Source organism: Musa acuminata, chromosome BXJ2-4, assembly GCF_036884655.1.
Source record: "Musa acuminata AAA Group cultivar baxijiao chromosome BXJ2-4, Cavendish_Baxijiao_AAA, whole genome shotgun sequence".
Classification (NCBI taxonomy): domain Eukaryota; kingdom Viridiplantae; phylum Streptophyta; class Magnoliopsida; order Zingiberales; family Musaceae; genus Musa; species Musa acuminata.
In genome coordinates, this window is record NC_088341.1 from 34,747,927 (window position 1) to 34,764,388 (window position 16,462).

At 41.4% G+C, this 16,462-nt stretch overlaps 2 protein-coding genes across 2 annotated transcripts; both read left to right on the forward strand.

Annotated features, from left to right (window-relative positions):
* The first annotated feature begins 75 nt into the window (after positions 1-75).
* LOC135610487 (glucose-1-phosphate adenylyltransferase small subunit, chloroplastic/amyloplastic-like) lies at positions 76-5,631 on the forward strand. The gene is made up of 9 exons (XM_065105036.1): positions 76-467; positions 1,506-1,802; positions 2,064-2,333; positions 2,485-2,664; positions 3,579-3,682; positions 3,778-3,889; positions 4,765-4,863; positions 4,990-5,109; positions 5,317-5,631. Exons 1-9 carry the CDS (start codon positions 189-191, stop codon positions 5,431-5,433), a joined length of 1,578 nt encoding a protein of 525 aa, XP_064961108.1. The 5' UTR covers positions 76-188; the 3' UTR covers positions 5,434-5,631.
* Positions 5,632-11,507: 5,876 nt separating this feature from the next.
* Positions 11,508-13,898, forward strand: LOC135610488 (small ribosomal subunit protein mS81 (rPPR8)-like). Its single transcript, XM_065105037.1, has one exon. The coding sequence runs from the start codon at positions 11,625-11,627 to the stop codon at positions 13,464-13,466; it is 1,842 nt and encodes a 613-aa protein (XP_064961109.1). The 5' UTR covers positions 11,508-11,624; the 3' UTR covers positions 13,467-13,898.
* The last annotated feature ends 2,564 nt before the right edge of the window (positions 13,899-16,462 follow it).

The following is a 16,462-nucleotide window of genomic DNA, read 5'->3' on the forward strand; positions in this document are numbered from 1 at the left end:
CATTTGTTGGGATTGGACGTTAACCAAGTCATCATATTAATCGAATTGATTAATACTCAAACCAGTGCACGAGCTTTCGATCGAGAAGCGTCGCCTCACAACTTGTGCTTCTATTTACTCCACTCACTCGCTCTTTATAGCGCAGACGAGAAAAGCTCCGTCGCTCGTTTACGAAACCCGGCGGTGCGATGGCGGCGATGGGAATCGCAAAATTACCGCCGCTCAACAATTCCGTTCATCCTGCCCATCGGAAATCTCCGACGCCCTTCCTTGCATCTTCCGATCCCCGCCTTTCCTCTTCCTTTCACGTCTCCGGTGGAAACGATAATATCCTCCTCCTCCGTAAGGCGGCGATTGCGTCGGGGCGGAGGACGGCGTCCGGTGCGAGGACCCCGGTCCTGGTCTCCCCCAAAGCCGTTTCCGACTCGCGGAGCTCGCAGACCTGCCTCGATCCTGATGCAAGCCGGGTGAGTTTGCGTGGGACGCACATTTGCCTCACATGCCCACAAGGTTTCTTTAGAAAGATTTTGTCATCGGAAGCGATCTTGGAATGGTTATCGGTGAATTGCTTGATGTGGTTGATTGCTTGTTTCTGTGGCAAAATTAAGCTACCAAAAAAAAAAAAAAATTTCTTCTCTTCTCTTTGTCCGCCGCTAGGTTCGTAGAAGAGTTGTCGGGTCTACATACTTGGGTTACATCAAGGTCGATGATTGTTCTCGAATGTTGTTATCAACCATTTCGTAGATCCACATTATATCCTTTCTTGTCTTTTAAGACGACCCTTTTTTAGCTTTTTTTTTTTCTCTTTCTTCCCAAATATTGACTGGATCGAGCTTTTAGATTTTTAATCGAGTTAGAAAATAAAAAGGAGAAACGATCGGTGATTTGGTGAAGATTTGTTCATCATTTAGAAACGAAAAGGACGCAGTTACCTGAAGTACATGTTCATAAGAAATTTAGCAGGTTTCTGCCTAGGAAAGCAAATCGGCCAAGGCACGAATCGATTCCATCGGTTAAAAGTTCTATAACTTATGGAAACCCAATTATGATTCTCTCAGATCTTATGTACCTTCTTCAAGATATGCAGGAGATATTGACTACCAGCATAAGACGATTGGAGGGTTGCCTATTTTCTACAAGTTGCTAATCGAACACATTGCAAATAGGATCGATCATATATTTCACAAGCCAAAAGCGAATTCTATGTTTCAGAAGAAACTTACCTGCGACAGTGTTTCTGACTATTATTTATTGTTGGTTTTCTTGAAATATTTGGAAGTACATGCAGATTATTCTCATCTTTAAAAATGTAGCTTCAAACTTAGCCTGGAGCACAGGTGGTTGATGGTTTTATTTATATGATTCAACATGATCACCTCATGCACATCTTTGTGGATGGTTATTTTCTAAAATTTGTTTGTTTTTTTGTGTGTTTTCTTAATTGTCATGTGAATATTTAAGATAATTATGTTTTGAAATGGTGGATTTTTGTTTTCTCTCCGCAGAGTGTTTTGGGTATTATACTTGGGGGAGGAGCCGGGACGAGGTTGTATCCTTTAACAAAGAAGAGGGCTAAACCTGCAGTACCACTTGGAGCCAACTACAGGCTAATCGATATTCCTGTCAGCAATTGCTTGAACAGTAATATTTTAAAGATCTACGTTCTGACACAGTTCAATTCTGCGTCTCTGAACCGCCATCTTTCACGGGCCTATGCGAGTAACATGGGTGGCTACCAGAATGAAGGCTTTGTTGAAGTTCTTGCTGCACAACAGAGTCCAGAGAACCCAAACTGGTTTCAGGTGCTATGACATCTTGGTCTTTTCATCTCAGTTTGAATTTACTTGAAATAAAGGCTTGGTTCTCTATACGCCATCTAATTGTTCCTCCTTGCTCTTAAATAAGGTTTGATATATCAGATCCTGTGAGGAGTCTCGTTTTTGGAACTTTTTTATCCTTTTAGTAGTTCCAACTAGACAAAGACTCCTGCCTTAAATGTCAGGAGTTCAAACTAAGAGTTTTATTCGCTGGCTAAATGCATGCTGTTTACCATGTGTTCCTAGGGTACTGCTGATGCTGTAAGGCAATACCTGTGGCTCTTTGAGGAGCACAATGTCATGGAGTATCTAATTCTTGCCGGAGACCATTTGTATCGCATGGACTACGAGAAATTCATTCAAGCGCACAGAGAAACAAACGCTGATATTACTGTGGCTGCGCTTCCAATGGATGAAAAACGTGCAACTGCTTTTGGTCTGATGAAAATTGATGAAGAAGGACGGATAATTGAATTTGCAGAAAAGCCAAAAGGAGATCAGCTGAAGGCGATGAAGGTAGAGATTCTTTCAGTAGTGTTCTTGGATTTGTGAGACCATTCATCGTTGTGCAGTTCACAAAGTTTATTACTTGTGCTTATAAAATTATTGATCGGTGAGCAGCAGGTCTCTGGTCCTAATAAGTCTGTTTTGCTTTTTATTTTTACAGGTTGATACCACCATTTTAGGCCTGGACAATGAAAGAGCAAAAGAGATGCCTTTCATTGCTAGCATGGGTATCTACGTGATCAGCAAGGATATAATGTTGCAGTTGCTTCGTGATAAATTTGCTGGAGCAAATGACTTTGGGAGTGAAGTTATCCCTGGTGCAACTAATGTTGGGATGAGGGTATGTCTGATATATTGATCTACAGATGATACATTTATTTATTTTTCCTAATGTTTATTTCTTTGAGATGCTTGGAAGTGAGTAACCCCACATAACAGCAAAAAGGCATTGCAAAATCACCCTTACCAAGATGAGGACTTGCCAAAAACTTATACAACTTCCACGGCACATTATATGCTCTATATCTGTTCATTCGATACATTTTTCATGAAATAAATCCAATTGACTCATTAACTTAATAGGACCAAATCTGAAACCAGAAAACCCAAAATGGATTGAGTCCAAACTAATGATAGTAAGTCCATATGGCCTTTTATGACATCATAATGGTTTTCTCCCTGAAAACCCAAAATAGTGGTTAGTGGATCCATCTAGTCTTATAAATCGCCAAAATCATTTTACTTCCAGTGTGAAACCACTTGGGGTGTCACAGTACTAGGCTGAGTTGGGTCATCTGTGTGTGTTAGGACCACCATTATTTTAGTATTCCTATATCATTCTCTAAAAAATTATTGAAACCTGCAAACTATTAAAGATTACATTCTTTTAAAAGTACAAGTTATTCCACATGGTTTATGTATGACTCGAATAACCTTGCTTTAGCTGGAAGGCATGTTTTTCATACCATGCTGTCGTTTGACTTGTGCCTTTGCTGCCATGTCAGAGCCAGTCAATGCTCCAACTATTTCATGTGTATGACGCTGGCTTGTCCTTGTGGCCAGTTGGCAACACTCACAAGGTGCACTCTAGCCAACATGGGATCATATGGCATGGGCAATCAATTTTGCAACCAAAATAGCTCCTCTACATTTAAATTTCTCAAACATACAGTACTCAGATGCTAGATCTTTATGATTCTCAGTTATTTTCAGAATATCAGTGACCGATCTTAATTGTTTTATTTTGAACAACAGGTACAAGCTTATTTATATGATGGTTACTGGGAGGACATTGGTACAATTGAGGCATTTTACAATGCAAATCTTGGAATTACTAAAAAGCCAGTACCAGATTTCAGGTAGATTACTCAGAAGACAAATAAGATAATGTGCTTTTCCATGTTCACAGGCATGTCATGCTTTAGCAACTGATTGAATCTTAACTTGATTTCAGCTTTTATGATCGTACATCTCCAATTTATACACAACCCCGATATTTACCTCCTTCCAAGATGCTGGATGCTGATGTAACTGATAGCGTGATTGGCGAGGGATGTGTGATCAAGGTGAGTTCACTGCATATCAATCTTTTTCTTCTTTTTTTTTTGTCTGAGATTTGTTTTACAACTAGTCGTTAATATAAGTGAAATATGCCCTATAATTTAATTACCATATGTGAATTAAACAATATGTAACATAACTTTGTAACATAGTTTCTGGGAGCTTAGTTTTATATTGTCTCGTATCAATGACTAGGTAATATCAGAAATTTATCTGCTACAAGATCTCAATCTATCTGGTTCTTGTGAATTCATTACTGTCTGCTGCTTTATAACAATTTGTAAGTGACGTTTGTTATTCATACAGAAACAATGTAATGCATGCCTATTTACATGTTCGACATGAATGTAATGTCTAAATGCGAGTATTAAGTGTTTCTTTCTTTTTTCTTTTTTTATTTCCTGGGTGGACTTGGGACCCATAGAAGCACAGTTATCTCGCATTCTTTTTTGTAGAAGCAAAAAATGCTTGGAAACCTAATTGCAGGCGAACTGGCTATGTGGTGTTGGTAAAGTAATAAAGAGATTACAATTTATACCGTAAGATGTGCAACAGTATAGCATACTGATGATTGCTGTGTATTACGTATCTTTTCTTCCATGTGCCTTGCGTGATTTTCTTTGTGCGACACTGAATGCTTAAATTCCAGCACATGGTTGACATTTATATGATGATCTTGTGTGTGTGTACGTGTGTGAGTGCATGCTCATGCACAAGCACACTTGTATTTCTCATATGTGCTTTTTTACTCCATAGCTCTGCCTCCATACATGTCTACTAAAAAGTTAGGTCCTGGGATTATCCTGTTTCATTTCATTTTGGAAGTGCCAGATGGCTAAACTCTCAAAATTTTAAAAAGACTACTTTCATGTCCCTGCAGAACTGCAAGATCCACCATTCTGTAATTGGTCTTCGTTCTTGTATATCAGAAGGTGCAGTCCTCGAAGACACTCTACTGATGGGAGCAGATTATTATGAGGTAATGCCATAGAAAGAAAAAAAAAAAAACCCACCCGAACTAGTTAATCCAGAAGTAGTATATGATACTTGTTCGTTTGAATAGATAATTTAGTCTTTGACTCTGTGCCGCAAACCACGCTTGTAGACTGATGCTGATAGGAGGCTGTTAGCTGCAAAAGGCAGTGTTCCCATGGGCATCGGAAGAAATTCTCACGTCAAAAGAGCCATCATCGACAAGAATGCTCGCATTGGGGAGAATGTCAAGGTAATAATAGTAACCCAGATTATGCAATGAAACTGAGATCTTTCCTGTTGCTACATTAATGTTTCTTAATTATCAATTTTCTAGATGTCAGAAAAATAGACAAATCATAAAATCGCAAATATGTCCAGAAAGTACTCTATCCCAGGAGGGTAGCAATTTTTTTTTTTTGTTCTTTGGCCTCTAAATAATGGTTCACTGGTTTCCCAGATCATCAACTGTGATAACGTGCAAGAAGCGGCAAGAGAGACGGACGGATACTTCATCAAGAGTGGCATCGTCACCGTCATCAAAGATGCACTGATCCCTAGTGGAACTGTCATCTAGTTCTCAACGTAAAACTGCTACGCCTGTGGTCTGCTGTCTCGGGCTTTGTTCATCTTCCGTTGCTACGTATATTTCTCGTTCACGGAAAACCTTTTCTGTGGCATTTGTCGGACAAGACGTTTCTTTTCGATATATTACTTTGATGATGTTTGTGGGAGCACAATAATAGCAAATCGTACGAGTCTGAGTTCAGATTTAGCTCGAATTGAATCGAACGTTTTAAGATGGATACTGTAAGCGGTGGATTGGGATACAAGTGGAAGGACAGTAGTGACGCGAAGCCATGTAAGAGTGGCGCGCGCTAATGGCCGACTCCAGGCGACGGGTTTTTGGCAGGAGAGGGAGGCCCGGGATATCCACCGTGCCGGAGCAATCTGGCTCCACCACGTCCTCGGAGTAGCGTCATCTCATGCCCTTCAAGCGATTGCGCATGAGCATCATCACCTGCACGCAAGAATATGAACGATGATCTTTGAAAGAGGTTGTCGCCAGCCAAGGAAAGCAGCACAGATTTAGCTCCTTTGCCGATCTAAATAGATCCTAATGATCGATCGTTATTTGTTTACAACGATAGAAACAGTTACGATGGTAAAAGATCAACAACAATCTTACGGGAATAGGAAGAGAGTTCGTATATACCATGGGCTGCACCAGTGAGGAGGTGGGCGACTCTTGAATCAGCTCCAGGGGAAAAGGAGACGAGTAGTACAAGCAACACAGCCATGCAAAGGCGTCTCTTCTGATCCATTATCTACTACACTTGATGCACTCTGTTTCTTTCTCGTTGCGGGTTCAATGTTGAGTCCGGAGGACTCTCTCTCTCTCTCTCTCTCTCTCTCTCTCTCTCTCTCTCTCTCTCTCTCTCTCTATCTATGTGGAACAGGTGAAAGAGACTTACATCTTTGTGCTGGAAGATTTGTTTTGGTCAAGTACGTTGTTGAGGTCAATTGATTTGAACATAGACCGGCGACTCTGTCTCCCTTGGATAAGAGACACAATAATAGGTTGTGTACTTTTTAGGCCTTTGCAATAGCTTGTTTATCAAGTCTAGTAGAAAACGAAGCTTGACAGCTTCGTTGAGAGACCGGCGTTGGCTCTACGAGCTGGGAGAGCAGACCGACAGAGGTGAGTTGGGACGATCTTGTTGGGCTGGCAATCCACAAATTCAATCCATAGTGGGCTTGGGCAGTCCACAACCCACACCCCCTCTTAACATAACCCTAATTAACATTAGGGGGTGTGATGACAATTCCTAATGCACCTCAACATAAAGCTATTGTAAATAGGATGAACTGCACCATCATTAAAAAAATCAGATGTATGCTTTCATAGGCTAAGTTACCAAAAAAGTTTTAGAATAAGACTTTGAGGATTGCAATTGATGTGATCAACTTGTCACCATGTAGAGCCCTAGATAATGATGTTGCAAAGCATATATGGTCAGGGAAAAATATTTCCTACAAATATTTGAGAGTGTTTGGTTATCGTGCATTTGCACATATTCTCGACAATGAGAGGTCCAAGCTGGATGGTAAGACAAAAGAATGTATTTTTATTAGCTACTTACATAATCAATTTGGTTACTGGCTTTGGAATCCAAAAAAGCAAAAGGTATTTAGAAGCAGAGATATGATTTTTTTTTTAGGATTAAACATTTAAAGATTTGAATAAGAAAGTATCAGCCAAGACTTCTACAGAAGGATTAGCAGATTGTGACATAGTTACTTCTCCAGTATATCAGGGTGATTGGGAGATGTGTAGGAAGATGGTGTAGAGCCCGATGTTAATCTACTTGTATGATATGTTGAGCAAAAAGAAGTTGGAGAACAACTTCCTATAAAATCTCAATTGAGAAGATCTTCTATACAACATCAACATTCTAAAAGATACTCTACAAATGAGTATGTGATGTTTATTGATGCAGGTGAAATAGAGAGTTACCAAGAAGCAATTGAAAGTGAGTAAAAAAAAAAAAATTAATTGCTATGCAGAAAGAGATGGATGCTCTATAGAAGAACCATACATATGATTTAGTGCAACTACTAAAGAGAATTAAGACCTTAAAGAATAAGTGAGTTTTTAGGTTGAAAACTCAAGAATATTATTCTCAACCAAAGTACAAAACTATATTGATTGTGAAAGACTTTGGTCAAAAGAAAGGTATTAACTTTGAAGAGATTTTTTCTCCTTTTGTTAAAATGCCTTCTATTCGTGTTGCTCTCGGTACTACTGCTAGCTAGGACTTAGAGGTTAAGCAGTTAGATGTGAATACAGCTTTTCTTCATGGTGATTTCGAGGAGGAAATTTTTATGAAGCAACCAGAAGACTTCAAAGTCAAAGGTAAAGAGAACTTTGTCTGTAAGTTGAAGAAGAGCTGGCCTAAAGCAAGCTCCAAGTCAATGGTACTAAAAGTTTGATTCATTTATGACAGAAAATAAATATAAAAGAATGACTTTAGATCATTATGTGTACATCAAATGGTTTGGTGAGAATTTTATTGTTCTCTTACTTTATGTTGATGACATGCTCATCGTTGGAAAAGATATGTCTATAATTGCTAGATTGAAGAAAGAACTGAGTGAGTCTTTTGCAATGAAGGACATGAGGCCAACAAAGCAAATACTAGACATGCAGATTTCCCATGACAGAAAAACCAAGTAGATTTGGTTGTCACAGGATAAATACATCGAGAAGATATTGGAAAGGTTTAGTATGAGCAATGCAAAGCCAATTAGTTCTCCTCTAGTAGGTCTCTTCAAGTTGTGCTCAGAACAGAGTCCGTCAATTGATGAAGAGAATGAGAAAATGCAAAAGGTTCCTTATACTTTAGTATTTAAAAGTTTAATGTATGTCATAGTATGTACGAGGTCGAATATCGCATATGCAGTGGGTGTTACTAGTAGATTTCTTACAAATCTAAGCAAAGAGTACTAGACAACAATGAAGTGGATCTTTAGATACCTCAGAGGGAGCTCTAAGGTTTGTTTAAACTTTGGAGTTATACTACCTTTATTAACAGGTTACACAGATACAAATATGACATGAGATATAGATATAAGAAAATCCAAATCAAGTTTTACACTTACTTTTGCATGGGGAGCTATATTATATGGTGAATTATGACAGCTAGAGTGCCATACATTTGTGTAAGAGCCCAACTTTTCATTTAAAGTCAAAGCATATAGATGTCAGATACCACTACATTCGAAATGTCCTTGAAGAAAAGCAGTTGCAGCTTCAGAAAATTCACATAGATGACGATGGAGCAGACATGTTGACAAAGACCTTACCAAATGAAGGGTGAGAGATATGTCGACAACTGGTCGACATGGCTTCACATTGAGGTGTCATCGGACAGCCTCCTTTATGAGCAAAAGGGGGAGGTTGTTGAGCTGACAGCCCACAAGTTTAGCCCATAGCCCACCTCTCATTTAATCTAATCTTAGATCTAATAAGGGGGGTGAGGTGGCTACGTAAAAAGGGAGAAAAGCTATAGTAACGAGATAGAAAACTATAACAGCAACTTGATTTAAAAAAAAGAAAAAAATGATAGAAAAATAAGAGAAGGTAAGAGAAGAAGAGAAGGATAATGTAGAGAGATTGTTCTCAATTATCCAAGCAGTGAGAAAGCAGTGTTCTCATCTCAGATTAGATCAGATTTATAGTAGATTCTAGTTGTGATTATTTATGAAGAATTTGGATATTGTGTATAGTGACATAATCCATGTATCCCAGTTATTCTTTTGAGATTGTTGTTTGGATTTTGGGCAAAATATTATGAGATTTGTATATTCATTATTTTTATAGAGGATTATCTCTAGTTTGTTCCGTCGTTTTTCTCCTTCACGTTAAAGGGATTTTTCACGTAAACCTTTATATTCTATTTGATTATAATTATTATTTAATTTCGTTGTGTGTTATGATATGTTTATATTTATTCTTATATAAATTTTCTTCTACTTTTTATTAATTACATGAACGAGTACCCAAAAACTTCAAAGTCAACGAAAAGTACCATTTTTATACCGAATCAATCTGACTTTCGAGGGTTGGACGAGTCTCCACCACACACGCGGACACCTAATTGGGTGCCCACTCCGAGGAGTTCAGCGACAGACAATGACAAGTTCGCATCATGTGATGCAGAAGACGCACAGCTCGTTTTCCATTTCAAACTCCTTCTCATCGATCAACAACGCTACACAAGTTGACTCCACCAAATACCTATGTCGCCATTACGGACAGTACATCTACAAGTGTTTTAGTGAAAAGTTATGGAATGAAACTTTTCTGTATAGAGCAACCTCTGAAATCATTTTGAAACTCTTGGATTACTCGACTTGTAAGTTTCTGTATGGTTCATCAAAGTAATAAACTGTTTGTGTTCATTCAAACACACTACATATCCAAGTCTTCGATTTTATTCGTGAATGCTCACAACCGAAAGTGAATTATTCTTGTTCAGCATAAACTACGTTTGCAGTGCATGGTACAGGTTATAGATTCCAGAGCAAAAGCCAACAGGATGTATCAGCTGTGGATAAGGTCGTCTCTATCAGATCGAGAGTCAAACTCATGTAATCAAATGAATCTATGGGGGAGGGGGGATTTACTTGAGAAGAAAAAACTGGCATATGCTTCCTCAGAAAAGGGACGGAAACTAAATTCTTTTGCTCAGCGCAACCACAAAGCAGCAAGCAAACATATCAACGAATTCACAATGGATAGGGATACAGCAGCAATACAACCTCACCTGAAACCAGCCATGCATGCTGTGTCTGCATGGCTCCCCAGATGCCAAATAGGAAGTATGCCAACTGCATCGACAAAGCTTCTTAGATGGCATTCAGGGAGCCAGGCAGAACATGCATCAGAGCGAGCAGGAGACGATGGTCGTGACCTACAAGAACCCCAAGACCACATGCATCAGTAATCAGCTTTCGTATCAACCAAAAGCCTTAAAAGCTGCAATAGAAAGGAACTCACGCGTACGCTTTCTTCTCTCGTCAGCTGCGGAAGCCATAAATGTCTCTCTCTCTCTCTCTCTCTCTCTCTCTCTCTCTCAACTCATCTCCCATGTCACATGCATTGCATGTCTAGTGCACTTGGTAAATGACTCAACTCCACAGCTAGCAGAGACGGGGAGGCAGCATATACACGAAGCAGAGCATGAAGGACAAGGGAAAGGCCAAAAGAACCATGTGGAGGTTGGGGGAGGGCCATTCCTTCCTTCTCTTAAAATGGGCGCCGGTCGTGACTTCTTCTGCTGTATGAGTCCACAGGAAGAGCCAAGGGCAGCCTGGGTCTTGCACCACGGCACCTTTGGCTTCGTCTTCTTCATCTCTCCTCGTAAATGGTGAACGATGTCATGATACATACCACATACAATATGTTATGCGATACTGCAAGCTCGATCAAGCCCCAGTCGGCACTAAAAGCAAGTAACCAGGTGATCAGTCTTCTTTTTCTCCTTTGGTCCTACCTAAACATCCCAACTTCTTACGGTGTATCAATGTGCGTGCATCATCCATCGTTTCTGCATCTGTCGATGAGCATGACTTTGTTTAGAACAATATAGTCGTCGAACTTAGCTAATCTATGATATCCAATGTCTGTTGCACCTTCATTCCGTCTGCTTGGGTCACATGAACCACTCTGCAACAAGGTCGGACAAGAGCCCGCACCGTTCACACCGCAAGTCAAACCTTTGACCGCAAGTCAAACTGGCCGACGTTTCCCTTGACCGGTAGCTAGCGGCAAGATAATGGGATTTGACCGTGAACAGGCCACGGTGGCCACACCATCCGCGGGGCCCGCCGCCTGATCGTTTAATTTATATACGACGATGCGATGATGTGTCGAAGTGTCGAGCAACAATTCCCGCGGCAAAAATAATATATCTTGTTTCGATAAATAAAAATATTATTTAAAAAAGGTGTTCATAAACCTTTTATTATCTTTGATTAATATCACCGAGGCCTTCTAACCCGATAAGCACACTTCCTTCGTGTCGCCTTGTTTACGAGGCTTGATGATTGGATAACTGACATGGGGCCCATCAAAATCGAACCAGATCGCGCGGCGATGCTACAGCACACCCTAACCCCCTGAATTCTTCCCCAAAACCCTAATCGCGACGCCATCCATCCGAAGCGCCTGACCATCTCCCATCGGATCAGCTCCCGCTGAGGATGAGGAATGCGTGGAGGAATCTCTCGCTGCGAAGCTTCCCTTGGATCGCTTCCCGCGGCCCCAGAGTTAGCCCTCCCAACCTCCTGGTGAAGGTTCCGGAACCCAAAAACCCTTCCTTTCTCCTTCCGTTTGTCGGCAGGATTCGCTCTCCGTCGTACCTTGCAATCCGCTGGTTCTCGCCGGATCCGGCCGGTTCGGATGAGATCAAAGCCGAGTTGGAGTCCCTCGACCTCTCGTTCGACCGGGAGACCATGGATTTGGTGCTTCGGGATCTCAAGTGCGTGCATTCCGCTTCGGAGGATGGACGCGTCAAGCTGAATTCAGAATCCTACAATCGAATGCTTCAAACCCTTGGAAACAATGGGCGGTCAGAGGAATTCTGGCGTGTTGTTGGGACCATGAGAAAGAAAGGCTTTGGGATCTCTAAAGCCACCTACTTGTCCGTCTCAAAGAGTTTTCGCGAGGAGAAAATGGAGAAAGATGTCAATTTGTTGAATGAAGCCTACTCTCTGAGCACTGGTAGAAACGAGGCTGAAACGGCGTGTCGGGAAATTTGCAAGATCTTGAGGGAAGAGGAACCAGGTGAAATCCTTCAAAAGAAGCTGGATGATATCGATGACAGCTTGTTATCCGACTTGGTCGGTGTGGTCTTGGAGTTGACTAGCCAGCACCCTGAGAAAGCTTTGCTGTTGATGGAGCAGGTAGAAAAGAGGTCGTCCTTGAAGATTGATGGCGGTGTTTATAATGCTATGGCCAGGATTTTGGGTCGAAAAAATTGCATCAATGAGTTTCAGGATCTCCTTCGGAAGATGAGAGATCAGGGTCATGAATTGGAATTGAAAACATATATCAAAGTGTCACACTGGTTTCACCAGCGAAAGATGATTGCAGAAGTGGCAGATTTGTATGAGTTTGCGATGAGTGGTACAGTGAAGCCTCCACCTCAGGATTTCTTGTTCCTCTTGAAGAAGATAGTTTTGAGTAAAGATCTAGATTTGGATTTGATTACCCGGGTTGTCCGCATTTTTGTGGAAGATGGAAATTCCATCAAGAGATCGGTATTTGGTGGAGTTCTTAAATCCTTGAGGAGCGTTGGTAGATTGGGGGAGTGTGATAAGGTCTTAAAGGCCATGGAACAGGGAGGATTTGCGGCTGATAGTTCTGTACATGATCGGGTAGTCATCGGACTTTGTGATGCTGGGAGGTCGGATGGAGCCTTCAAATACTTGGACAATATTGAAAATGAAGGCTATAGTTTGGATGTGAAGACATGGACATATTTGGTCAAAAAACATTCGGTGGCTGGCGAACTAGAACAAGCATTGTCTTGCTTCAAGGTGATGACAGAAAGAAGGGGTGGTGAAAATGTTGGTTGTGCCTTTGAGGAGCTGATGAAAGGATATTGCCAGAAGGACAAAATAAAAGATGCACACAAGGTTCTAAATGAGATGGTAACTAAAAGAAATGTACAGCCTTGGCACAGCACCTACAAGTTTCTAATTGAAATGTTCATAAATCAAGGGTACCTTAAGGAATCTTTTAGTCTTCTGGAACCGATGAAAAGTCATGGTTTTCCTCCGTATATTGACCCGTATATAAGTTATATGTCAAAGTCGGGGACCGTGGATGATGCAATGGGTTTTCTGAAGGCTATGACGGTGAAGGAGTTTCCTTCTAGAACGGTGTTCATGCGCGTTTTTGAAACACTACTCAAAGCAGGCAGCCATGACGTGGCGCATGGTATACTTTCTAAATCTCCAGGATCCGTCCGTAATCATGCTGATGTCTTGGATCTGTTCTACTCAATGAAACCAGACGATGCTTCTGCAGTCATTGCTTAGACCATCCATGGAATTCAAAAATTGTTGTGCTTCCTACAACAGCTATCCATCTTTTGATTTATGCAGTAAAACTTACTTGAGGATGATAAATTGGCCACAAATAATGCCAATATTCATAACCAGTTCCTCTGAAGACTTCAATTTCATAGACTCGGTATCAATTTGGGAATTATTGGCTAACCGAAGAATCACCATCCTGAACTGACACTCAACCTATTATTTTGCGGAAGAGATGATTGCCGATGCTGATATTCAGGCTGCTATCCTCCCAAGTTATGAACTGTTTGTTTTAATTAGCTGATTTTTGAAGTTTGAGCACCCTCTTCTTTCACATATTGGTTAGGTTATAATGGTAAATTGACATCTTATCATATTTAAACTGCATTTGATGGGCCTATGTGCCATGCGTATTTAGTCGATTTTTTATTTTTATTTTTGTATATGCATGTGCACTTGTATCTATCTTCATGCCCGGTCCTGTGAGCCGAAGCTTATTACAATGACCAAAAAATGGCGTAAACACCAGAGCGTCGCCTCGGTCCATAAACTAGGTAGGATCCAATATTCAATCCTGTTCTTAGTTCTGATTTTATGTCTGGCTTCATTGATCTTTGGTGATGCCCGATGCCTCACATAATGGCATCTTAGTTGAATTTGCCCAGTGTCTCCTGCAATGAACTGACCATTTGGTGTCTCCCTTACCTTCCTTTTCTGCAGGGTCTTCTCTGTGTCCTCTACGCATGCAGCTTCATCGCCTTTTCATTAGTTCCTCCGTAGGGTGATGGGCACAACTATGAGGGGGCATGCTCGATTTTGTCGATCTAGAATTTTATGAATTTGTTGAGGTTTACTACATATTAGGTCTGAATTCATTTGAAGCTTGCAAAATCTCGACAGCTTGTCTTGTAGGTGCTTCGCATGGATTGTGACTCAGAAATTGATGGTGCCTCAATCCTCATAAGGAATGCAGCCGCAGTCACTGTTGAAGGTAAATGCTTATAGAATTCTTCGTCTTGAGACATTAGAATGCTAGCTTGGATTCATTGAATGGTGAACCTACCTCATAGTTGAAACGTTGTTCATGTAATCATCATGTAACTCCTTGGTTCAAATAAGCTCGTGGAGAAACTCCATGAGGTGAGCTGAGTGGTAAAACATCTTTTCGATGCTTTTCGACTCTTAAAACAAAGTAATTATGATAGTGGCTATGCAACACAAAAGAGCTTGGCCCCTTGAAGTGAGTCCGTAGGTTGGGGATGAGTAAGATCAAGATTCGTCCTTTAGTTTCGTTAAGGTTTTCAAGTTTTCGTAAGTTGCACCCAAATCAAATATTAGTTTTGACCAGTCCAGAGACTTGAAACAATGTAGAATATTAGTGATATATAGATTAGCCCAAGGTAGTCGAGGCTCGAGTGTGACTTGTATGAAGATCGAGGTTGATTGAGATTTTAGACGTGATTCCTCCATGAAGTAATTTTGGTATGGTTGGCTTTGTATAGTTGGCTTAACTAGAGAGGATATTATGAGATATGACTAAAATGTGCTCTCGGCATTCGTCCGATTGGGTTGTTGTCACACGTCGAGCACTAATTAAAGGGATTTGAAAGTGCAATCGTGTGCTAGTTTGATATATTGGTCATCAACCTTTGACGATTAGCTTGGGTTGGGTGTCATGCATCTTTTGATGCTTAGCCTGAGAACGACATATTATGTATCCCTCCAATGCTTAGCTTAGCTCAGGGGTGAGCGCGCCTATGGGAGTCTCTCGATCGGTTGGTCGATCAATGGAGTAACTTAACTGATGGAGGGTGGATGGCTCAACCATCGAGCAATGGATTAACTTAGCTGATTTGTCTGCTTTGGATGGAAGAGATTGGATCGAAGTTGATCTAGCAAAGTACGATTGAAGTGCCCACTCCATCGCAATGGGGGAAGTTTTGGTCTATTTGCTACTACTAGTTGGTAGAATGCCTATGCCGGGCGGTGGAAGAAACTGAGATGGTAAGATGTTGTGGAGGTCCATGGGCATCGGCATCCAGATCGTATTTGATGGGCCGACGACAAGTTGGTGGTAGGATGCCGATCCCTACGCCGCCCAAGTGCCCACACTTTGCAGCAGGCATTGCCCGATTGTTGCAGCCCCACCACCTTCGAGCACACTTTGCATTCGAAGCGGAGGAGCTTCCGCGGCTGGGCGCACACCAAACACTTGTCACCCAATCTTTATTGTAGGGAGATGTCCAGGGACCCACGCCGGGCGGTGGGCTCTTGCTCTTGTTGCAGTGGATTTAGAGGGCCCACGTCGTGCGTCCGCCTGGCCGACTGCAGTGGGGCCGATGGAGCCACATCAGATTTGCCCATGTCGAACAGCTTGCTTTGTTGGGCCAATCAATCAGCTATAAAAGCTCCGGATCTGCTGCCCGCATAAGGAAGGCAGGAGGACACTTTGGCTTGGTTGATTTGCCCACCTATTCAAATCTAGTGAATTAGCTCCGAGTTCGGCTGGATCTGCTCGCCTTACGTCGAATTCGATCCACCCACATCCGGTAGATTGTGTTAAAAAGACAGACACTTTTGGTCTACGGAGAATGCATTCAACAGAATTTGATCCGAATGCCGACCAACCCACATCAGGCAAGTTGGGTCCATGTAAAAGATACTCGTAGGATCCATCAATCGTTGAGATGCTTTCGTTTACATTATCATGCATTAAAGATACTTGTGTCCGTGAAGGATGCATTGACCATTGAGATGCTTTTGTCCGCAAAGGATGTACTAGATGCTTCGGATGCTTTTGTCTATTAAGGATACAACGATCACTTCAAATGTTTTTCCCCGTAAAAGACGTGACACTTATGGATGCTTCGAATGTTTTTGTCCATGAAAGACGCTTCAGATGCTTTATTCGCAAGGAAGGTATCATACGCTTCGGATGCTTTCATCTATGAAAGATGCATCAGATGCTTTTGTCTACGAAAGACGTATCAAACGCTTCA